The 26,564-nt window shown below is 38.2% G+C and overlaps 2 protein-coding genes across 6 annotated transcripts in view; both read left to right on the forward strand.

The window, feature by feature from the left end:
• LOC133549150 (F-actin-capping protein subunit alpha-2-like) overlaps positions 1 to 2,632 on the forward strand; it is a 51,805-nt gene extending 49,173 nt beyond the window's left edge. Inside the window, exons 9-10 of the mRNA XM_061894304.1 lie at positions 1,784 to 1,846; positions 1,930 to 2,632. Coding sequence (XP_061750288.1) covers positions 1,784 to 1,846; positions 1,930 to 2,070 — 204 coding nt within the window. The 3' untranslated portion in view covers positions 2,071 to 2,632. The remainder of the gene's footprint in view (positions 1 to 1,783; positions 1,847 to 1,929) is intronic.
• Positions 2,633 to 5,928: 3,296 nt separating this feature from the next.
• The window catches only part of LOC133549151 (suppressor of tumorigenicity 7 protein homolog), a 54,809-nt gene continuing 34,173 nt past the window's right edge, over positions 5,929 to 26,564 (forward strand). For 4 of the 5 annotated variants that reach the window (XM_061894305.1, XM_061894306.1, XM_061894307.1 and 1 more), the window contains exons 1-2: positions 5,929 to 6,058; positions 14,562 to 14,597. In XM_061894305.1, the coding sequence (XP_061750289.1) occupies positions 14,576 to 14,597 (22 nt within the window). In that variant the 5' untranslated portion in view covers positions 5,929 to 6,058; positions 14,562 to 14,575. The remainder of the gene's footprint in view (positions 6,059 to 14,561; positions 14,598 to 26,564) is intronic. The other variant, XM_061894309.1, reaches the window with a different exon arrangement.

The raw sequence follows: 26,564 nt of genomic DNA on the forward strand, positions 1-26,564 counted from the left end.
TTGGGGGGAAGAACACGTAGTTGGAATATAATTACAACACTTTATGTACATATTTATATAATAATTACATATTTATATAATATGTAACTACAAGCTCCATTCACAGACAGAGTCCCATTGCTTTTATGAGCGGTCGAGCAAGTCAAAAGCCGGAATTTTTTTAATTTTTTATTTGTGGCGGCCGTAATTCTTTCGTGGCGGGCCGCAACAAATAAATGAATTTGTGGGAAACCCTGGTGTATTGTATGTAAGCCTGGAATCAGAGTCAACATCCCAGCTCCCTTTGAGGAAGGGGACGGGGTTGTTTAGCACTGCTCTAGTCTCACTGGTTTGTTTGCCTCATGACCCTGCCGAGGCCGTCCCTGAGGGAGTGGAAATGTAGGTCAAAACTGTCTTTGGTCAGGCGAGCAAACACCTTTCAATGGTTTGTTTGCTCTAACTGTCCACTCTGACTCACAGATTAATCCTAATTTCAGTGTCTTTGCTTTGAAAATTAAATGCACTGCTTTATAAGCCGCATGGATCAAAGCGTTGGTTAAAAAAATAGTACATTATAGTCCAGAATTTACGGTAATCCACACACTGGTTTAAAAAATAAAAAAAAGTGATGCAAACGAGCGTCTTTTCGTGTCTTCCTGGTTGACCAACTTGTGGGTTTATGTCCACAACCTTCTACTATCCAAGTGAGAGGCATGATAGAACAGGGGTGTCAAACGTGCTGCCCGTGGGCCGGATCAGGCTAGTGAACCGGTTTTATCCGGCCCGCGTGATTGAGTATAAAAATTAGCTGCTTTTTTTTTTTTTTTTTTTTTTTCCAAAGAAAGAAACTAGATTTCACAATTCAATTCTGTTAGGCAAGCAAACGGTTTATAATGCCAAGCAAGAGGTACGCAGTAAAGGGGGACTGTGGCTCCCCCTCCTCGACCCACGTGTAACTTAAAACCTGCCGTTTTACGTCTTCTGCTCCGAACACGTGGTCACTTGGCACTCTCGTTGCCCCAAAATGTCTCTGTCAAACACAATGAAAAGTGAAGTTAATCTTTTTGAATAGTTTTTTCTCTCCGTTTCTTATGGTTTGTTGTTATATACGTGGACATGACAAAAGAGGAATTTGTTACCTAGAAGAGTTTACATGTGTTTTTGTTCAATCCCAGAAAGACTGTGACTTAAAGTTTAATCCTGGCTTTGTAGATACTGAGACGAAGTAAGGTCATGAGGTTTCTGAAACGGCACCAGAGGATTATTTGTGATTTGTACGTTTTTAGAATGTGCTTGTTATATTTTTTGACCAAAGTAAAACAAAGAAAACAACCTGGAGTTGTCTTTATTTTGAAGTTATCATGCCATGATTTTCTCATTCCGCCCCACTTGGGAATAGATTTTCCTCCATTCGGCTCCATGAGCTAAAACAAGTTCCGACAGCCCTGATCTAGAATGAACTTTCACCAACTCAGAGGCCATGCAGCAGCTCAATATGTCAATACAGCAGCATAAGCTAGTTGGCTCTCTTGTGATCAGGACGCCGCTAAAAGTAGTTCCTCTGTGTTAGCGCTTATAATAACAATATGACTAATACTCGTCAATATTCAGTTAAATGGAGTACTGTTGGTGCTTTGTGGATCTTTTTAGCTGCGTTTTTTGCCGCCTCCTACTTGCCATATGTTATGGTTTAGAATGAATAAAAGAGAAACCAATGTGTTGCCTTACATAAGGATTGTGAACGATAGACATTCAAAAAAAAAATAGAACAGCTTCACTGAAGATCTTTTTGTCCTCCCTGCAGAACGAGCCTACAGCAGCGAACCGCTTTGTCAAGATTATGGACGCGGCAGAGACCGCCTACCAAGTAAGTGGCGGCAATGAAAGCCATTTGCCTCCGAGGCGGCACCGCTTTGAAACTATTTTTTTTCCTGCTGTTTCCGCCTCCAGACGGCCATCAACGAGAACTACCAGACCATGTCGGAGAGCACCTTCAAAGCCTTACGCCGCCAGCTCCCCGTCACGCGCAACAAGATCGACTGGAACAAGATCCTGGTCTACAAGCTGGTCAAGGAGATGCAGAACGCTTGAAACGAGCACCTGGCCGCACACACACACACACATACACACACACATACACACACACGCACACACAATATGTTGCATGACTGGATTGTTGTATCGTCTTTGTTCCAAAATGAGACACCTTGGGGAAAAGAAGGCTTTCGCTCTCCTGGCAAGATGTCAAATTAACTCATTGGATGTTGATCTTCTTGACTTTGTCTGTCCAAGCTGCCGCCATCAGCAGGTGGAAAGGCAACATAGGAAAAGAGGGCGGGCGCTCGTATGCAAACACACTCCCCACGTGCAATATCATCGAGTCGCAGCCCGACATGAAAAGTTGTCTTTTTTTTAACGGGAGAAAAAAAAATGTTTTCATTGTTTCTTTGTGCTTCTCGTCTGCAAAAGCGTTTTGTTCCTGTTCTCTTTGCTACTCCCCCCTACCCGGCGTTTGTTGTGTTTGTGGGATCTCAAGCTTGCTGCACTTCCTGACTGGGCAGCCTCGTCGACTCGCTAACACCTAGCTAGCGCCATCCATGAAGCATGGACACAATGTGCATATGATGTCACAATAAAGTCAAGACGTATCACATCCTCCTCCAGTGCTTCTTCCTCCCAAACTCAATCGGACTGTACTATATAACACTGTAATGTATATACACACACACACATATATATATATACAGTATACACACATATATCGTACGTCCTGTGGCGCTTTGCTCCTTATTTCCATCACATCAATTGTAATTCACTCACACTTATGTTGCATTAAATTTCAAATTTTATATTCAAACAGCCTCGTACTTGCTGGTGTTTTTTGTTTTTTTCAATAACTTGCTACAGTTGACCTGTCATTACTTATTTTGGAGAATATTCCTTATTTATGGACGCCTGTTTCCACCACATAAAGGATTTCAATAAACCCAATAGTAAGTAATTTTTATGAGATAAAAAGTCAAATATGTGATACAAACTTTATATCCTGTGACTATCATTTTGACTTTTTATCCCATTATCACTATTTCATTTAAAATATGTAGCCCATAATTATGACTCATGGTTGTAAAAGTTGATCTCATATTTTTGACTTTTTATCTCATAATTATGCCTATAATTACTTATTTCATAATTAAGACTCGTAATTTCGATTTGGTTTTTTTAATCTTATGACTTATTTCATAATCATGACCATTCTGCTATTTAGACTTTCTTACTTCTTACTTATAACTTTTTATATCATAATCATGACTCATAATTTATTTAATAATTTTGATTTTTTTTTTATCTCGTAATTTTAACTATCTCACAATGATGATAAAGACTTACCATTGAGGTATTTTTATTAGTGGTGAAAACGGGCACCCATGATATCCATATATATATGCATATATATAAGTATATATAAATATATATACACATATAAAAGTATATATATACATATATGTGTGTATATGTATGTATATATATTTATATATATGTATAAATATATACATATATATAGGTATATATATATATATGAGTGTGTATATATATATACACTATATATATACACATGCTTGTCTAAAATATAATGTAATAATTTAATCGTATAAAAATAATGTGCAGTATGGGGATTAGTTAAAAAAAGCAAAGAAAAAATATTTGACAGTAGCTTTCGATTAAAAAAGGTATTTTGTTTATCTTTTATTACGACTCATATATTAAAGTTAAAGTACCAATGATTGTCTCACACACACTAGGTGTGGTGAAATTTGTTCTTTGCATTTGACCCATCCCCTCGTTCTCCCCTTGGGAGGTGAGGGGAGCAGTGAGCAGCAGCGGTGGCTGCGCCCAAGAATCATTTTTGGTGATTTAACCTCCAATGCCAACCCTTGATGTTGAGTGCCAAGCAGAAAAGTAATGGGTCCCAGTTTTATAGTCTATGGTATGAATCGGCCGGGGTTTCAACCCACGGCCTACCAATCTCAGGGCGGACACTCTAACCACAAAAATCCATCCATCCATCCATTTCCCACCGCTTATTCCCTTTGGGGTCGCAGAGGGCGCTTATGCCTATCTCAGCAACAATCGGACGGAAGACGGAGTACACCCTGGACAAGTCGCCATCTCATCGCAGACCCCAGAAATCTCTAAAATCAAAAGTAATAATTTAATCGTATGCAAATATTGTGCAGTATAGGGATTGGTTGAAAAAAAAATATTTGGCAGTAACTCACGATAAAAAAAATATATAATTTGGTTTATCGTTTATTACGTTTATTATGACGTATAAATATATATGTGCCTGTCAAAAATCCATCCCATCCATCCATTTTCTACCGCTTATTCCCTTTTGGGGTCGCGGGAGGCGCTGGCGCCTATCTCAGCTACAATCGGGCGGAAGGCGGGGTACACTCTGGACAAGTCGCCAACTCATTGCAGGGCCAACACAGATAGACAGACAACATTCAAACACTAGGGCCAATTTAGTGTTGCCAATCAACCTATCCCCAGGTGCATGTCTTTGGAAGTGGGAGGAAGCCGGAGTACCCGGAGGGAACCCACGCATTCACGGGGAGAACATGCAAACTCCACACAGAAAGATCCGAGCCTGGATTTGAACCTTCGTATTGTGAGGCAAACGCACTAACCCCTCTGCCACCGTGAAGCCCCTGTCAAAAATCAAATGCAATAATGTAATTGTACGAAAATGTTGTGCAGTATGGGGATTGGTTAAAAAAATGCAAAAAAAAATTATTTGTCATTTACTTTCGATAGAAAAAAAAAGTATTATCGTTTATTATTACATATATATGTATGTATATATATATATATATATATATATATATATACATATATATATGCATACATATATATATATATATATGCCTGTCTAAAATTGGTTTATCGTTTATTATGACATATATATATATATATATATGTATATATATATATATATGTGCCTGTCTAAAATTGGTTTATCATTTATCATGACATATATATACATATATATTTATATGTATATATATATATATATATATATATATATATATATATACGTATATATATATATATATACATATATATATATTTATATATATATATGTATATATATATATACGTTATATATATATATATATATATATATATATATATATATATATATATATATATATACGTATATATATATATATATATATATACATATATATATATATATATATATATATATATATATATATATATATATATATATATATATATATATATATATATATAGCCCTGCGATGAGGTAGCGACTTGTCCAGGGTGTACGCCGCATTCCGCCCGATTGTAGCTGAGATAGGCTCCAGCGTCCCCGCAACCCTGAAGGGAAGAAGCGGTAGCAAATGGATGGAGATATATATATATATATATATATATATATATAAATATATATATATATATATATATATATATATATATATATATATATATATATATATATATAGCCTGCCTAAAATCAAATGTTACAATTTAATCGTTTACAAATATTGTGCAGTACGGGGATTGGTAAAAAAAAAATATATTATTTTGTTTATTGGACCATCAAGTAATGTCAGGGGTCCTGAGACCATCCAGTTAGCTTATTGCTACTCTCCGGTGCGACAAGTCCTTCAATGACGTGTTTTGTATACTTTGTACGTCAACACTTTTAAAAAACATAATAATGTAAGTGTATCCCTCTATGATGAAATATTTGCATAAATAAATGTTGGATGATCTCGGAAGGAATCAACAGCGACATCGTGAGGCGGGCCGCTAAGCTAACGGTGTTAAAAGCTAGCTGTGCTAAGGTAACGATGCTACCTATGCTAAGCTAACTGTGCTAGCTGTGCTAAAGTATGCTAAGCTATGCTAAGCTATGCTAAGCTATCTGTCCAGCCAGAGAGCCGACACGTCCGCAGAGAGCACGCCGTGCGCCGCCGCTGGTCACCGGGCACATGTACGGAGCAGCTGCCGGGAGAAATGTTAAATGTGACCAGCGCGAACTGAGGTGAGCTCCGACGTGTTGCTTCGGAAACATTCCACCTTCAAAACTTACACTTTTTTTAAAAGTAACTTTCTCCAGGTTTGCTGGCGAGCTAACAGGCTAACACGGAGTCAAATAGGAGTGCAGCAAAGCTAAAAAAAAACAAAACAACATATTAAACCTTAAATATTATTTCAACAACACAAGGTTGTCTTTCCCTGACTATAACACCTTGCTAAAAGTAAAATGTTTTTAAATTTAAATGGTTACCTGTGACAGGTAGTAATAATACATAATTCTATTTTATGCTGCTTTACTCGTTTATGTGCTAAATGTATACGTTATGACAATATATCATATTAATTATGTGTTGAATGTATATATTATGACAATATGTCATATTAATTATGTGTTAAATGTACACATTATGACAATATATCATTAATTAGGTGTTAAATGTATACATTATGACAATATATAATTAATTATGTGTTAAATGTCTACATTATGACAATATTTAATTATAATTGTGTTAATGTGTACATTATGACACTATATTACACTAATAATTATGTGATAAATATGTACATTATGACAATGTGTAATAATAATTATGAGCCAAATGTGTACAATATGACAATATGTAATAATAATTATGGGCTAAATTTGTACATTATGACAATATGTAATTATGTGCTAAATGTGTACATTATGACAATATGTAATAATAATTATTTGCTATAAATGTGTACATTTTAACAATTTGTAATAATAATTATGTGCTAAATGTGTACATTATGACAATATGTAATAATAATTATGTGCTAAATGTGCACATTACGACAATATTTAATAATAAGTATGTGCTAAATGTGTACATTATGACAATATGTAATAATAATTATGAGCTAAATGTGCATATTATGACAATATTTAATAATAAGTACGTACTAAATGTGTTCATTATGACAATATGTAATAATAATTATGTGCTAAATGTGTACATTATGACAATATGTAATAATAATTATGTGCTAAATGTGTACATTATTACAATGTATAATAATTATGTGTTAAATGTCTAAATCATGTCAATATATCATATTAATTATGTACTAAATGTCTACATCATGACAATATTTAATTACAATTGTGTTAATGTGTACAATATGACAATATATTACACTAATAATTATGTGCTAAATGTGTACATTTTGACAATATGTAATAATAATTATGTGCTAAATGTGTACATTATGACAATATGTAATAATGATTATGAGCTAAATGTGGACATTATTACAATATATAATAATTATGTGTTAAATGTCTAAATTATGTCAATATATCATATTAATTATGTACTAAATCTCTACATTATGACAATATTTAATTACAATTGTGTTAATGTGTACAATATGACAATATATTACACAAATAGTTATGTGCTAAATGTGTACATTTTGACAATATGTAATAATAAATATGTGCTAAATGTGTACATTATGATAATATGTAATAATGATTATGTGCTAAATGTGTACATTTTGACAATTTGTAATAATAATTATGTGGTAAATGTGTACATTATGACAATATGTAATAATAATTATGTGCTATAAATGTGTACATTATGACAATTTGTAAAAATAATTATGTGCTAAATGGGTACATTCTGACAATATGTAATAATAATTATGTGCTAAATGTGTACATTAGGACAATATGTAATAATAATCATGTGCTAAATGTGTACATTATGACAATTTGTAAAAATAATTATGTGCTAAATGTGTACATTATGACAATTTGTAAAAATAATTATGTGCTAAATGGGTACATTATGACAATATGTAATGTTTATGTGCTGAATTTGTAGATTTTGACAATGTATAATTATTATGTGCTGAATGTGTACATTATGACAATATATTATAATGCTGCGCTAAATTATACGGTATAGCTCGGTTGGGGGTGGGGGGGTTGCAGGTTCAATCCCCGCTTCTGCCATCCTAGTCACTGCTGTTGTGTCCTTGGGCAAGACACTTTACCCACCTGCTCCTAGTGCCACCCACACTGGTTTGAAAAAAAAATGTAACTTAGATATTGTGTTTCACTATGTAAAGCGCTTTGAGTCACTAGAGAAAAGCGCTATATAAATATAATTCACTTCACTTCACTAAATGTGTACATTATGACAATATTTAATAATACGTGTTAAATGTCTACATTATGACAATATATAATAGTTATGTCCTAAATATCTACAGTATGACAATATTTAATTTGAATTATGTGTTAAATGTGTACAATATGACAATATATAATAATAATAATAATTATGTGCTAAATGTGTACATTATGACAATATATAATATAACTATTTGCTAAATGTGGTAATTATGACAATATATAATGATTATGTGTTAAATGTCTATGACAATATATAACAGTGATGTCCTAATTGTCTACATTATGACAATAATTAATTATAATTGTGTGTTAAATGTGTACAATATGACAATGTACAATAATAATAATAATTATGTGCTAAATGATTATGTTCTGGATGTGTACATTATGACAATATATCATTATAATTATGTGCTGCATGTGTACATTATGACAAAATTTAATAATAATTGTAATAATATCGGCAATATATAATAATTATGTGTTAAATGTCTATAACAATATATAATAATTATGTCCTAAATGTCTACATTATTACAATATTTAATTATAATTATGTGTTAAACGTGTACATAATAACAATATGTAATAATATGTGCAGGATGTGTACATTATGACAATATATAATAATAATTATGTGCTGGATGTAAACATTATGACAGTATTTAATAATAAGTATGTGCTGGATGTGCACATTCTGACAATATATAATTATGTGATGGATGTGCACATTATGACAATATATAATTATGTGATGGATGTGTACATTATGACAATATATAATTATGTGATGGATGTGTACATTATGACAATATATAATAATGACTATGTGCTGTATGTGTACATTATTTAAAAAGATTAAGTGCTACTGTATATAATGACTGTGTTAAATGTGTACAATATCCCAATATCTAATAATACATATGTGCTGGATGTGTACATTATGACAATATATAATAATAATGTTGTGCTAAATGTGTACAATATATAATAATTAATGTGCTAAATGTGTACATTATGGATAATATAAAATTATAATTATGTGCTAAATGTATACATTAGGACAATATATAATAACAATTATGTGATGATGTTTATATTATGACTATATATGATAATTATGGGCTAAATGTGTACAATATATAATAATTATGTGCCAAATGTGTTCAGTATGACAATATTATAATTACGTGCTAAATCTGTACATTTTAAAAATATAAAATTATGTGCTAAATTTGTAAATAATTGTGATGGATGTTAACACATTAACACACACATACATGTATACATACACACACATACCAGTATATATGTATGTTTTTGCGTGCGTGTATATATGTATATATATATATATATATATATATATATATATATATATATATATATATATATATATATATATATATATGTATATGTATGTACTGTTTGTGTGTGAGAAAAAGTGTTCACATATTTCACAACATTTTTGTGTTGAGAATAAAGTCCCTCGGTCAGTTTAATGTTCCAGTTGGCTTCATGAGTCCTTCTGCTGTCATAGCCAACACAACAAGCACAGTCCTTAGTTCTCCTGTCCATGCAAACTCACCTGTGCACCTGCTCCTCTGTGCACCTGCTCAGTCTAAATGCTAATAGTGCAGATGCAAATATAATACCTTTTCATCATTGACCAATTGTGTGTTTCCTTGTGAGTTGTCAGTGAAGAGGAACAGGGATGCAGGTGAGATACATGGCAGTGAAGAATCTAATGGTGAAATTCACTTCATTTTTTTCTACAGATAGACCGATATGTTTTTTTCTGGGCCGATACCTATTATTAGGAGGCCGATAAGTGATATTTGTAGGTGATATTCATGTGCAGTAAAAGTTTTAAATCAGCTGATGTATGCGTAAAAGAAAATGGCGCTAAATGCAAACATGGCTGCCAAACAAGGGGTGTATGTCTGATGTTTAAAAGTCAGCTTTTGTCCAGTCTGGAACAGGACTCAAGACTCAGGACTCAGCCGCCAGACTGGAAAGGTCAGCACTATTTTTGTCAACGTCCAGGAGTTATTTTTAAAAGTCCTTCTGGGCCCGGTGCTAACTGTTCCTAGTTTTAGGCCACAAGAAGTTGCTGTTTTCCAGCCTCCTCGAAGACTGGAATAGTTTAGACGTCATAATAACAACACCTTGTGTCACTGAGGTGATATTCTAGTGTTGTCTTTTCCACCAATGACTTTTGGAATAAGCGGTAGAAAATGGATGGATGGATGGACTTTTATTATAAGCGGTAGAAAATGGATGGATGGATGGACTTTTATTAGGCCTCTCATCCATTAGAAGGTGTTAATTAGTGCTGATTATTTACCCTCATCAAATGTGTGGTAAGATGGTTTAAATAAGACCCGCCCACAAAATGCCACAATTAGACTTAGATTGGTCACATCTAATTTGACTTAGATTGGTCACATCTAGTCTTAGATTTAGATTGATCAGATCTGGTGTTAGACTTAGATTAGTCACATCTAGACTTGGACTAAGATTGGTCACATCTAGTCAGAGACTTAGATTGGTCAATTCGAGTATTAGACTTAGATTGGTCAGATCTAGTCTTAGACTTGGATTGGTCACATCTAGTCTTCGACTTAGTTTGGTCCGATATATTGGAGGCTTAGATTGGTCAAATCTAGTCTTAGACTTAGATTGATCTCATCTAGTCTTAGACTTAGATTCGTCACAGCTTGTCTTAGACTTAGGTTGGTCACATCTAGTCATAGACTTAGGTTGGTCACATCTCGTCGTAGACTTTGATGGGTCAGATCTAGTCATAGACTTAGGTGGGTCAGATCTAGTCTTAGACTTAGATTGGTCAAAAATAGTCTTAGAGTTAGGTTGGTCACATCTTGTCATAGACTTTGATGGGTCTGATCTAGTCATAGACTTTGATGGGTCAGATCTAGTCATAGACTTAGATGGGTGAGATCTAGTCTTAGACTTAGATGGGTCGGATCTAGTCATAGACTTAGATTGTTCATATCTAGTTTTAGGCTTTGATTGGTCAGATCTAATCTTAGGGTTAGATTGGTCAGATCTAAACTTAGGGTTAAATTGGTCAGATCTACTTTTAGACTTAGATTGGTCAGCTCTAGTTTTAGGCTTGGATTTAATCAGATTTAGTTTTAGGCTTAGATTGGTCACATCTAGTCTTAGCCAGTCTGTTCTTTTAATAATATTTCTAATATAAATAAAGTAATGTTTGCCTTTTAACTTTCCTTGGTGCCCTAAAATATGAGCCTTCCTTTAAGGCAATACTTTCTTGACCTGAAAAAGTTTAAAGTTTGAGGCCTGGGTATGTGTGGGTTTTTAGTAAACCTCAAAATATAGGCCCCAGTTTTTTCCAATGTGGAGGGAATATTTGAATATTCCTCAATCACATTTACAGGTCTTCCTATGAAGAAGCAGTGCTTGGGTAATCTGTGGTGGACTCTCCTATTTCTGGGGTTGAGGTTGCAGAGGTAGTTAAAAAGTTCCTCGGTGGCAGGGCCCCGGGTTTGGATGTGACCAATATTTGAAGTCAAAACATAATAATTGTGTATGTGCAGGGTTTCCCAAGATTGTGGTGGGGGTGTGGTTAGGGGCGTGGCTGGGGCGTAGTCACCATGACGCCATCGCATGATTTGCATAATTGCTATGATGTCTAAAGTTGTGACTACATCCAGATTTGTCGTGCACAACACAACAGATGAGATATGTTGTGTGGATTATGATTGTTTGTGCATTGATGTTACATCCAGGATGTCGTTGACAACAACACAACAGATGAGATGTGTTGTGTGGATTATGATTGTTTGTATATTGATGTTACATCAATGATGTTGTTCACAACAACACAACAGATGAGATGTGTTGTGTGTGTATGATTGTTTGTACATTGATGTTCCATCCATGATGTCGTTAACAACAACACAACAGATGATATGTGTTGTGTGTGTGTATGATAGTTTGTACATTGATGTTACATCCATGATGTCGTTCACAACACAGCAGATGACGTGTTGTATGGATTATGATTTTTTGTACATTGATGTTACATCCATGATGTCGTTCACAACAACACAACAGATGAGATGTGTTGTGTGTGTATGATTGTTTGTACATTGATGTTACATCCATGATGTCGTTTACAACAACACAACAGATGAGATGTGTGTGTGTGTGTGTGTGTGTGTGTGTGTGTGTGTGTGTGTGTGTGTGTGTGTGTGTGTGTGTGTGTGTGTGTGTGTGTGTGTGTGTGTGTGTAAGATTGTTTGTACATTGATGTTCCATCCATAATGTCGGTTTACAACAACACAACACATAATATGTGTTGTGTGGATTATGATTTTTTTGTACTTTGATGTTACGTCTATGATGTCGTTAACAACAACACAACAGATGATATGTGTTGTGTGTGTGTATGATAGTTTGTACATTGATGTTACATCCCTGATGTCGTTCACAACACAGCAGATGACGTGTTGTGTGGATTATGATTTTTTGTACATTGATGTTACATCCATGATGTTGTTCACAACAACAGATGAGATGTGTTGTGTGTGTATGATTGTTTGTACATTGATGTTACATCCATGATGTCGTTCACAACAACAGATGAGATGTGTTGTGTGTGTATGATTGTTTGTAGATTGATGTTACATCCATGATGTCGTTTACAACAACACAACAGATGAGATGTGTGTGTGTGTAAGATTGTTTGTACATTGATGTTACATCCATAATGTCGGTTTACAACAACACAACACATACGATGTGTTGGTTGGATTATGATTGTTTGTACATTGATGTTACATCCATGATGTCGTTTACAACAACACAACAGATGAAATGTGTTGTGTGTGTATGACTGTTTGTACATTGATGTTGCATCCATGATGTCGTTCACAACAACACAACACATGAGATGTGTTGTGTGGATTATGATTTTTTTTGTACATTGATGTTACATCCATGATGTCGTTCACAACAACACAACATATGAGATGTGTTGTGTGGATTATGATTGTTCATGCATTGATGTTACATCCAGTATGTCGTTTACAACAACACAACAGACATCCAGTATGTCGTTTACAACAACACAACAGATGAGGTGTGTTGTGTGTGTATGATTGTTTGTACATTGATGTTACATCTATGATGTCGTTCACAACAACACAACACATGACTTGTGTGTTCTCATGATCGTGAAAAGCCATAATTGAAATCAAAGTTGGATTAATTGTCTAGCCATGTACCTTACACGTACCTTACAAAGGACATGTAAGTGTCAGAAAGAGGTTGGTAGATGAGAATCAATCTAAAGGTCAAATATGGTGTAGAAATGCACCCAATTGCAGGAAATATAGTCTTCATGTTCTTTCAAGGTTTGCAAGATAAAAAATGTTCCTCTTTTTGTTGTTTTTTTCTGAACGTGTGCTCACATTCCTGAACATAATGTATGCAACATTTAGCAGCATGACATGGAGGGTTTCAGCGTAGAAAAAAGATCACGGCATGACCCTGGAAGGCATGTCGCAGGTCAGTGTTGTACAACATTGACAAATGTCGGCTCCTCTCCTTCAGTGTCACCTTGAAATCTTTTCTATTTTTAGATAATTTCTTCACTTTCATCCATCTCCTTCCTTTTTACCGCCATTCACATCTTTTCTTCTGTCCCATCTGGCTGCTGCCTCCTTCTCTCCATCCGTCCATCGTTCATCCATCAATCCATCGTCCGTCCATCATGTGTTAGCCCCGCCCCCAGATTCTGACGTGGCGCGTGATGGCGTGGCCATTGTCTGCGCTCGTCTTCAGCAGTAGCGTCTGGGCTTGTACTCCCCCCCCCCCCCCCTCCAGCCCCCTCGCTCGCCCACCCCCCACCCCCCTTACCCATCTCTCATCACACCCCAACACAAAAGCAGAGGATGAACGTGAGAAAAAAAGAGGACTGATGCCAGCCGCTAAACCCGCCTGCATGTGACCGCGCTAGGCCTCGCTGGTTCCTCGCCGTGCGACGCGGACATTTGGTGACGTGACGCTCCGCCGGACCTCTGTTGTTGTTGTGGCGGCGGCGGCGGCAGGGGGAGGGGGGGCCGTTGGAGCACGAGCGCTGTGAGCGGCGGTCCAAAGCGGGCGAGCGTAGTCGTAGTCGGGACGTTTGTGCGTCTGGAGGCAGCGACGGGCGTCCGGCTGCTTTGTGTTTGTGTGATGACCCCTGCTGTGTAGCTGCCTGCTCACCACCTCCACTCTCTCTCTCTCTCTCTCTCGCACCCTCCCCCTTTTCTCTCCTCCTCCTCATCCTCCTTTCTCTCCATCACAGCTCCCGAACCAGCCATGTTTGGCACAGAGTCGTCATGTAAGTACCGCCGCCATCCTCGCGCCTCCCGTGTGTTTGCGTATTGTGCACGACGTCCACCGGTGGAGGGAAGGGGAAACGTTTGTGCTGGCTATAATTGTGCATCCTCCTCTTCCTCTTCCTCTTCCTCTTCCTCCTCCTGCTCTTCCTCTCCTCTTCCTGTTGGAGCCTCCATGGTTGCTGCTGGCACATTTCACTGGGACGTACCATTTTAGGGCTCAGGGTCTGCGCTACGAGCTAGCATGTCTTGCTGAGCTTAGCCTTGTGTTTTACTGTCCCGTGTGTGTGTGAGTGTGTGTTACGACTTCTGTTTGGGTGCATCTACAGCGTGTTATGGCTTGCAAAATTATATCAGAAAATAATGCTTTTTGGTGGGCCTTACACGTGTAACATCGGGGTAGCCTTTGCTACGACAGATGATATACATTACCGTCTATCCCAGACTGTAAGTCGCTACTTTTTCTCTAAACTTTGAACCCTGCGGCTTCTAAAATGGTGCGGCGAAATAATGTATTTTTCATTTGCAAACGGTTTAAAGCAAGTAGTTTTCATGAAAACACATGCAAAGACAGTTAAATGGCGTGTTACTGTTTGTGCTATGGCGCCATCTTTTGGACGAGTTTGCTACCGGGTGATTGCCGACAAGTATTCCCGGCTGTCTTTCGGTCCCCTAGGGAGGGGAGGGTGCCCACATTTGTGGACCTCTCCAAGGTTCTCATAGTCATCATTGTCACAGATGTCCCACTGGGTGTGAGTTTTCCTTGCCCTTATGTGGGTTACTTCCGAGGATGTCGTAGTCGTAGTGGTTCGTGCAGTCCTTTGAGACATTTGTGATTTAGGGCTATATAAATAAACATTGATTGATTTAAAGCTTTGAACCGGAACTTCAGTCTTCTAGCTGTCCAAGGCGTTTTCCACTCGTATGGGTTCCTAATTCATCACTCCAAGCAACGTTTGTAAGTTTTACAATATAACTAAAACAATTCTGACTTACTTAAGCGTCCCGTGTGTGATGTCTGTAGGAGTATTTTCATGCATAGTTGTACATGCTATCGGAATGTAAACGAACTAGCGTCGTTCACATTAGCTAACATGCTAACACATTTACGAGTGTCTGTGTTAGATTGTTAACCTACAATGGCATTATTTTTGTATTGTTTCACTTTCACAAATTCCTCAGTAAATTCACCAAAACGTCACCGTGGAGTTATTGAGTCTGATTCGCCGATTGGAGAGCTAGCTTGTGCAGCTAGTGGGTCCATGACCATGATTTCTGTTTTGATTGATCATCTTTTAGTCCAGTGCGACTAATATATATGAAACAATATTTTGTTCTTCTAAAATGTTGTTGGTTCGACGTATATGTGGGTGCGCTTTATAGTCTATAAAATATGTGGATATATTGTTGATGTACAATGTGTGTACAGTCTGTACAGTAGATGGAAGTATATTGTTGATGTACAGTAGTAGATGAGGTATATTGTTGATGTACAGTAGATGGATATATATTGACGTACAGTAGATGGATATATATTGTTGACGTACAGTAGATGGAGGTATATTGTTGACGTACAGTAGATGGAGGTATATAGTTGATGTACAGTGTGTGAGCATGTACATGTTCAATTGGGCTATGGAACTCTGCTTCCTTTCTTACAATTGCTGCATTCTCAAGACCTAAGTTTCTGGTCCAGGACTTGAACTTGGTCCTCAGTGTGTCGTTTTGTTTGAAGGTTGGATTGGTTCGTAACTTTTAAAAGTTGATTTCAGCTCTGTCCAAACGTTAGAATAATTCTGTAAATTAATGATCATAAATTGTTATTGATATCCATAATTTTTTATATTTTTTATGACCTATGGAAAATAATGACCAGTAGAAACATAGATTTAATTTGAAATATAACTTCCTCTGATTAAAATCCCTCAGCTCTCAAGGTAGAAAGGAAATGTCAACACAGGCATGAAAAACACTCGAACAATGGCAACAAAATAGTAAAATCACATTAAAGACATAACAATAAGATCTTAAAATGAAAGAGTATGTAAGAAATGCTTCATAAAATGTAAGAAAATAGTGCAAAGTGTGAAAATGTAAACATAGAAAACCCTAAGAAGAACTATTTTCTGCAGGTGTAGTGGCAGGAAGTTACAGCTGTGCTCTAAAAGGTGAGCTAAGGTGGTGTGCTATTAGCGGTCTTGCCTTGCATCATTTACAGACCACAATCGGTCCTTTTGAAAAAAATCCAAAAACTGTCCAGGTGACTTTTCCTTTTTTTTTAAATCCACATTTTCTTCATTTTGACTTTCTCTTCTCACTCCATGCAAAGAATCAACCAAACATGATAGTTGGTACTGTTACCTGATTGTCTAACGTGTCACTCCCCCTGATCAGTGATCACTTCCTGCCTTGCTCGGTTACCAGAGAGCGAGTGTCTTTGTTAATGCAACCAACCTTGCTTCCATTACTCCGCTTTAGTATTACATTTATGTCAATGTGTATTATTTATGCACATTTATGTCCATGTGTAGTATTACATTTATGTCAATGTGTATTATTTATGCTAGGGATGCACCGAAATGAAAATTTGTGGCCGAAGCCGAATAAAATTTAAACGCTTGGCCGAAGGCCGAATACTGAATACCGAATAATGAATGCAGTTTTTCACATTTTTTTTAATATTGCATAAATAGCCTAGAATACATTTTTAGACATGTTTTTTAAATAAAGTATTTTTTTATTGAATATTGAAATTGCTTTAATATTCCAGTAGCCTTTGCTTTTCAAAAAAAGCACAACGTTTTTCATTTATATTAGGCCTTAAAACAAAACATGCAATCCAAAAAAAAAAAAGTGCATTAAAGTGGATAAACCCACAATAAATTAATTATTGTCCTTTTGGCAAAAGTCTGCTTAGCCACAGTAGATAGACTAATAATGTAAACAGAAGGCTCAAGTGAATCTCAATTAAGTGTGTGCTTGTAACGTCATATCAATCAATCAATCAATGTTTACTTATATAGCCCTAAATCACTAGTGTCTCAAAGGGCTGCACAAACCACCACGACATCCTCGGTAGGCCCACATAAGGGCAAGGAAAACTCACACCCAGTGGGACATCGGTGACAATAATGACCCAGTGGGACGTCGGTGACAATAATGACTATGAGAACCTTAGAGAGGAGGAAAGCAATGGATGTCGAGCGGGTCTAACATGATACTGTGAAAGTTCAATCCACAATGGATCCAACACAGTCGCGAGAGTCCAGTCCAAAGCGGATCCAACACAGCAGCGAGAGTCCCGTTCACAGCGGAGCCAGCAGGAAACCATCCCAAGCGGAGGCGGATCAGCAGCGCAGAGATGTCCCCAGCCGATACACAGGCAAGCAGTACATGGCCACCGGATCGGACCGGACCCCCTCCACAGGGGAGAGTGGGACATAGAAAAAAAGAAAAGAAACAGCAGATCAACTGGTCTAAAAAGGGAGTCTATTTAAAGGCTAGAGTATACAAATGAGTTTTAAGGTGAGACTTAAATGCTTCTACTGAGGTGGCATCTCGAACTGCATTCCAGAGTACTGGAGCCCGAACGGAAAACGCTCTATAGCCCGCAGACTTTTTTTGGGCTTTGGGAATCACTAACAAGCCGGAGTCCTTTGAACGCAGATTTCTTGCCGGGACATATGGTACAATACAATCGGCAAGATAGGATGGAGCTAGACCGTGTAGTATTTTATACGTAAGTAGTAAAACCTTAAAGTCACATCTTAAGTGCACAGGAAGCCAGTGCAGGTGAGCCAGTACAGGCGTAATGTGATCAAACTTTCTTGTTCTTGTCAAAAGTCTAGCAGCCGCATTTTGTACCAACTGTAATCTTTTAATGCTAGACATGGGGAGACCCGAAAATAATACGTTACAGTAGTCGAGGCGAGACGTAACAAACGCATGGATAATGATCTCAGCGTCTTTAGTGGACAGAATGGAGCGAATTTTAGCGATATTACGGAGATGAAAGAAGGCCGTTTTAGTAACGCTTTTAATGTGTGCCTCAAAGGAGAGAGTTGGGTCGAAGATAATACCCAGATTCTTTACCGTGTCGCCTTGTTTAATTGTTTGGTTGTCAAATGTTAGAGTTGTATTATTAAATAGAGTTCGGTGTCTAGCAGGACCGATAATCAGCATTTCCGTTTTTTTGGCATTAAGTTGCAAAAAGTTAGCGGACATCCATTGTTTAATTTCATTAAGACACGCCTCCAGCTGACTACAATCCGGCATGTTGGTCATACACTTATATAGGTAGCCTACACAACAGGCTAATAATGTAAACAGAAGGCTCAAGTAAATCTCAATTAAGTGTGTGCTTGTAATGTCATACACTTATATAGTTAGCCTACACAACAGGCTAATAATGTAAAAAGCACACACACAATGTAAAGAACACACATCAGAGAAATACCGTCTGCTCGGTATTGTGTAACGGAGCTCAATGTGCTCCATGAGTCTCCGAAAGCCAATGTCCTCCACAACACTAAACGGTTGATCATCCAAAGCCATAAACTCCATTACCTTCTTTGTAATTCCGTTTGCTTTGGCACTGTCAGTCGCAAACTTTTTCGCCCTCTCAAAGACGTCGGCCGTGAGGCACCTCCTCGAGACAGTTTGGCTGAACGTTCGTTGCAAACTGCAATACTTTTGTCACTTTCCGACATTTTAAAATATCTCCGCACTGCTGACATTTTTCCGAAGGCGCCAGGTTACAACGTCACCGCGTCACTGCACGTTGGTTGATTGTGTCACCGCGTCAAAAAATTGCGTCATTGCGTCACACGCCACTATTCGGCCTTGCATTTAATTCATTCCACCGAAGGCCGAATGTGGCTTTTTTTGCCATACTCGGCCGAATATATTCGGTTACCGATTATTCGGTGCATCCCCTAATTTATGCACATGTATGTCAATGTGTAGTATTACATTTATGTCAATGTGTATTATTTATGTCAATGTGTAGTATTACCTGCGATGAGGTGGCGACTTGCGCAGGGTGTACCCCGCTTTATTCCCGATTGTAGCTGTGATAGGCGCCAACGCCCCCCGTGACCCCAAAAGGGAATAAGCGGTAGAAAATGGATGGATGGAGGGTGTAGTATTACATTTATGACAATGAGACCCTTGTGTTCCAGCTCTGGAAGATATATATGACTCTTCTTCTTACGTTCCCACTCGTCAAAGCTTGGCTGCACGCTTGCGGAGTTGTTCCGCACACTTCCACACCTCCACCGCACTTTCTAACATCTGCCAAGGCTTGTGGAGGTGACCTGCATATCTACATCTCTGGCAAATACTTGCTGCTATTTGATTACCCAGGAAATGCATGACACAAATTCTCAATATTCAAATACTTAGTACAATTTGATTAGTGCAGAAATGCATGATGCACAAAAACGGTACATTAATAAAACATAGCTGCTTACTGTTCTTTTTAGCATATTAAATATCTTGGACCTTAAATCCTGCTGAATAGCTCTTAATCTTCTTCCCTTTATGCGATTTCAAATTATTGAACTCGGCCTCCTCCATTTTGAAAATGATGACAGGGTCACTCGTGACGTGACGAGTTTGACCCGGCGGAAATTCTAGACATGCGCCAATAAAAATAATATTTTGCGAAACGAGTTTGACCCGGCAGTAATTCAAGGCAGGCGCATACTATATACCCGGCGGCAATTCAAGGAAATACAGTATATTCAATATTTTTAACCTTAAGTTTAATTGAATCGACTGCAAAGACAAGATACTTAATGTTCGAACTGAAAAACTTTGTGATTTTTTGCAAATATTACCTGATTTAGAATTTTTTGCCTGCACCATGTTTCAAAAAAGCTGGCACAAGTGCCATTCATGTGCAAAATGTAAACAACAAGATTACAGGGCTGTAAATCTTAATTTTGAAATGAACATATCCCGGCTGGACTACCGTTATCAGCTGTAAAGGTATTGGAAAAAAACATGATTTAATAATGCATTTTGACATATCAGGTCCATTTAACGATGACTTGACAAGAAATGATAATATATGGCTCCTTTAATGCCATTCCCCGTACACTAATCAATTGTGCACATTGAACTTACAAGTTATGCTCTCTTAGAACTGAGTGACGGATCAGAGAAATACAAGACCGAGGTGGTTTACGGTGCGTTCAAAGACCGCTGAAAAGAGTAGGACAACCAAAGAGTACAACACCTACCAGAAATAATACAAAATTAAAGCTGCAAGCAGCGATGGACGTGACCGAGTATATATGGAAGTGGCTGAGGAGAGGGAAGTCTGGGCTTCCCAGATATAAGTTAGAACAACACATTACTTTGTATTATATTGTAGTTTTTACCTTCCATAACATGTCTACTGACAGATATAAGTTAGAAAAACCCGATGCCAACCGGCCATTAAAAATACATGGGTACGGCTAGTAGCTACTATTAGCAAACAGATAGACCGACCAACTCGGCACATAAAAAGTGCAGATGGCCTTAAAACGCCACAACAGTCAGGCACCATATGTAAGTACCCAAAATAAAGACTCGACATACAGTACAAATAAATTCAATCGGAGCAGAAACATAGGAGAAAACGGGATTAAAATACAATGCTAACCGCTCATTGAATATACATTGGTACGGCTAGTAGCTACTATTAGCAAACAGATAGACTTACGAACTCGGCGTAATATCTTGACATCGACACACTCTCTCGTCGCAACTCGGCCCTGATGGTCGCACCTATAAGTTCACAATTAGTTGTAAAATGTTGGACGGTTGTTTTTACGATATGCAGGCAAACGACAACTTTAAAACATACCGGCTTAGCTACAGCACTGACAGGCATCTTGGTATAGACGATCACAGCCCTTCCCTCACGAATTTTTGGTGCGTGCGCACCAAAAAAAAACGTTTTCCTCACTGTTTGTGCACGGCGGCCATCTTTGAAATGGTTTTCAGCGCAGCAGTTCTTTGAAGGCTGATAAAATAAAAACCGTAGCAGTATTTAAAACTCTTTCATCAACTTTTAATCAGAAGGGTTCAATATCTCTCCTGTGGTAGTTTTAAGCCGACATGACAAACGCGCTCAGAGGAGATAATGTTTGAAAAAAGGTGACCGGTTTTTACAAAACGTTTGTTTTGAAGGGGGAATTGAAAACTTCCTGTTGATTTTTGCTGGGGGTTGTCAATATATGAAATGTAGGTCTAAGTGAGACCTACATGGAGGTTTTTTTGTTTCATGTCTCTACGACATTCCTGCTGGAAGTTACAGGCAGTTTTGTCTGTGTTTGCTTCCTAGAAGCAGTTTTGTCTGTGTTTTATTCCTAGGGGGCGCTAGAGCGGAATTTTGAGTTTTGGGGTTAGGTTTTTTGATAAGATTGCAATTTTCGCCAGTCTTGATTTGTGTGTCCAGTTTGGTGAGTTTTGAAGCATGTCAGGGGGGTCGAATTACAGCTCAAAGAGGTAAAGGTGAGTGTTTTTACAAAACTCTTGTTTTGAACGGGGAATTGCCAACTTCCTGTTGATTTTTGCTGAAGGATGTCAGTGTATGAAATCTAGGTCTAAGAGAGACCTACATAGAGGTTTTTGTTTCATGTCGCTACGACATTCCTACTGGAAGTTACAGGCAGTTTTGTCTGTTTTCTTCCTAGGGGGCGCTAAAACACAATTTTTAGTCCTAGGGTTAGGTTTTTTGATTTAATCGCAATGTTCGCCAGTCCTGATGTGTGTGTCAAATTTGGGGAGTTTTGAAGCATTTTAAGGGGGTCAAATTACAACTCAAAACTGCAGAATAATAAAGAATAAAACGCTAGAAATTCAATAGGGTCCTCTGTCCCAAAGGGACATTCGGTCCCTAATAATAATATATTTTACCTGCAACACACTTTCTATTTCATTAAATCATAAAGTACAAAGCAATATTTAAGAAAATAAAAGTTCAGCCAATAAAAGATAAAATACACTCAAAACATGTCAAATAGAGGCTTTTCTAATTGTGCGTCTATTTACTTTATTTTGAAAAATTTCAGTGTGTGTGTTCTTTTTGAGCACGTTCAACAATATTGCGATTGTAATACTCAGTAGAAGCATTTAAGTCTCACCTTAAAACTCATTTGTATACTCTAGCCTTTAAATAGACTCCCTTTTTAGACCAGTTGATCTGCCGTTTCTTTTCTTTTTCTTCTATGTCCCACTCTCCTTTGTGGAAGGGGTCCGGTCCGATCCGGTGGCCATGTACTGCTTGCCTGTGTATCGGCTGGGGACCTCTCTGCGCTGCTGATCCGCCTCCGCTTGGGATGGTTTCCTGCTGGCTCCGCTGTGAACGGGACTCTCGCTGCTGTGTTGGATCCGCTTTGGACTGGACTCTCACGACTGTGTTGGATCCATTATGGATTGAACTTTCACAGTATCATGTTAGACCCGCTCGACATCCATTGCTTTCCTCCTCTCCAAGGTTCTCATAGTCATCATTGTCACCGACGTCCCACTGGGTGTGAGTTTTCCTTGCCCTTATGTGGGCCTACTGAGGATGTCGTAGGGGTTTGTGCAGCCCTTTGAGACACTCGTGATTTAGGGCTATATAAGTAAACATTGATTGATTGATTGAATAATGGTGCCGCTTTCGGTCATAATAATCGTGATACAAAACTTACATATCCTTTCATTCCCAACACTTAACACCTGGCGGCCACTCCAGCAGCACTGAGAGCTGACTCCGCCTGAAGGTGATGTTGCCATTTTACATGCCATCAAAGAAAGTGACAATATAACAACTGGACAGAAGTTATCGCAATCAGCTCATTTTCAAAAATACAAACAAGATTTTATCATCAAAAACAATTCATATTTATAAACACACAAAAAAGTACCGAATATCAGTACCTTTTGAGTACCGGTGTCGATTCTCAGGGATCGGAAATTGGTACCGTGTTGCCGTAGTCGTCATGCTGGATATGTTACGCGATGGTGTGCCTAATGAAGTGGCCCACAAGGAGATATTTGTGTGATGGCGGCCAAAAGGTTTTCACTGCAGGAGGTGCTAACTGAACACGGCGGTCTCTGTTGCTATGGCAACGCTGCTTTTTAAAAACAACAAAAAAGGCAAAAGAGCGGCGAGATGGTGTTTCTGTGGTAACTGCTGACTCTGGCTATTTCAGTCCGGCGAGATGACGAGTGGCGCTCCGTAGACTCCACGCTGCAACGTGTGCGTGTCGTTGTTTGACCTCTGACCCTTTCACCTTTAACCCTCACAACGTGTTTATATGATGGATCCTACGAATGGATGAGTATGAAACCATCATCCATGCTGGTGGATGGATGATGTTTCCTGGCAGCTGCTATTCCTGACCGCAAAATCAAATTCATTTATCAACCTCTGACCAGCATTCATAATCGTCAAATATGCAAAAAGGTCGGCCTACTGAATGGACGCCACTTGAAAACTTGTCTTATCCTGCAGACGCCAACAGTTTCCGGGAGGGGTATCCCGATTTGATATTGACATCGGATAGCGGTCTGATATCAGCAAAACAATTGGATTATATTGGTTTGCATCTATAACATCCAATACAAGCAGTACTACAACTTGTGTACTTGTGTGTGATATCATGTGCGATACAAGCAGTCCCGGAGAGTGTTTACATGTGTATGATATCATGTGCGATACAAGCAGTCCTGCAGTGTTTACTTGTGTGTGATATCATGTGCGATACAAGCAGTCCTGCAGCATGATTACTTGTGTGTGATATCATGTTCTATACAAGCAGTCCTGCAGAGTGTTTACTTATGTGTGATATAATGTGTGATACAACCAGTCCTGCAGAGTGTTTGTGATATCATGTGCAATACAAGCAGTCCTGCAGTGTTTACTTGTGTGTGATATCATGTGTGATACAATCAGTCCTAAAGCGTGTTTTTATTTGTTTGTGATACCATATGCAATACAAGCAATCCTACAACATGTGTACTTGTGTGTGATATCATGTGTGATACAACCAGTCCTAAAGCGTGTTTTATTGGTTTGTGATACCATATGCAATACAAGCAATCCTACAATATGTGTACTTGTGTGTGATATCATGTGTGATACACGCAGTACTGCAGTGTGTTTACTTGTGTGTGGTATCATGTGTGATACAAGCAGTCCTGCAGGATGTCTATGTGTGTGATATCATATGCAATACAAGCAATCCTACAACATGTGTACTTGTGTGTGATATCATGTGTGACACACACAGCACTGCAGTGTGTTTACTTGTGTGTGGTATCATGTGCGATACAAGCAGTCCTGCAGGATGTCTATGTGTGTGATATCATGTGTGATACAAGCAGTCTTACGACATGTGCACTTGTGTGTGATACCATGTATGATACAAGCAGTCTTGCAGCGTGATTACTTGTGTGTGATATCATGTTCTATACAAGCAGTCCTGCAGAGTGTTTACTTATGTGTGATATAATGTGTGATACAACCAGTCCTGCAGAGTGTTTGTGATATTATGTGCAATACAAGCAGTCCTGCAGTGTTTACTTGTGTGTGATACAATCAGTCCTAAAGCGTGTTTTTATTGGTTTGTGATACCATATGCAATACAAGCAATCCTACAACATGTGTACTTGTGTGTGATATCATGTGTGATACAACCAGTCCTAAAGCGTGTTTTATTGGTTTGTGATACCATATGCAATACAAGCAATCCTACAATATGTGTACTTGTGTGTGATATCATGTGTGATACACGCAGTACTGCAGTGTGTTTACTTGTGTGTGGTATCATGTGTGATACAAGCAGTCCTGCAGGATGTCTATGTGTGTGATATCATATGCAATACAAGCAATCCTACAACATGTGTACTTGTGTGTGATATCATGTGTGACACACACAGCACTGCAGTGTGTTTACTTGTGTGTGGTATCATGTGCGATACAAGCAGTCCTGCAGGATGTCTATGTGTGTGATATCATGTGTGATACAAGCAGTCTTACGACATGTGCACTTGTGTGTGATACCATGTATGATACAAGCAGTCTTGCAGCGTGATTACTTGTGTGTGATATCATGTTCTATACAAGCAGTCCTGCAGAGTGTTTACTTATGTGTGATATAATGTGTGATACAACCAGTCCTGCAGAGTGTTTGTGATATTATGTGCAATACAAGCAGTCCTGCAGTGTTTACTTGTGTGTGATACAATCAGTCCTAAAGCGTGTTTTTATTGGTTTGTGATACCATATGCAATACAAGCAATCCTACAACATGTGTACTTGTGTGTGATATCATGTGTGATACACGCAGTACTGCAGTGTGTTTACTTGTGTGTGGTATCATGTGTGATACAAGCAGTCCTGCAGGATGTCTATGTGTGTGATATCATGTGTGATACAAGCAGTCTTACGACATGTGCACTTGTGTGTGATACCATGTGTGATACAAGCAGTCTTACAGCATGTTTACTTGTGTGTAATATCATGTGCGATACAAGCAGTCCTGCAGAGTGTTGACTTGTGTGATATCATGTGCAATGCAAGCAGCCCTGCAGTGTTTACTTGTGTGTGATACCATGTGCGATACAAGCAGCCCTGCAGCGTGTTTACTTGTGTGTGATATCATGTGGGATACAAGCAGTCCTGCAGAGTGTTTACTTGTGTGATATCATGTGCGATACAAGCAGTCCTGCAGTGTTTACTTGTGTGTGATATCGTGTGCGATACAATCAGTCCTGCAGAGTGTTTACTCGGGTGTGATATCATGTGCGATACAAGCAGTCCTGCAGTGTTGACTTGTGTGATATCATGTGCGATACAAGCAGTCCTGCAGAGTGTTGACTTGTGTGACATGATGTGTGATACAAGCAGTCCTGCAGAGTGCTGACTTGTGTGACATGATGTGCGATACAAGCAGTCCTGCAGTGTTTACTTGTGTGTGATACCA

The sequence above is a fragment of the Nerophis ophidion genome, linkage group LG03 (assembly GCF_033978795.1).
Source record: "Nerophis ophidion isolate RoL-2023_Sa linkage group LG03, RoL_Noph_v1.0, whole genome shotgun sequence".
In the NCBI taxonomy this organism is placed as follows: domain Eukaryota; kingdom Metazoa; phylum Chordata; class Actinopteri; order Syngnathiformes; family Syngnathidae; genus Nerophis; species Nerophis ophidion.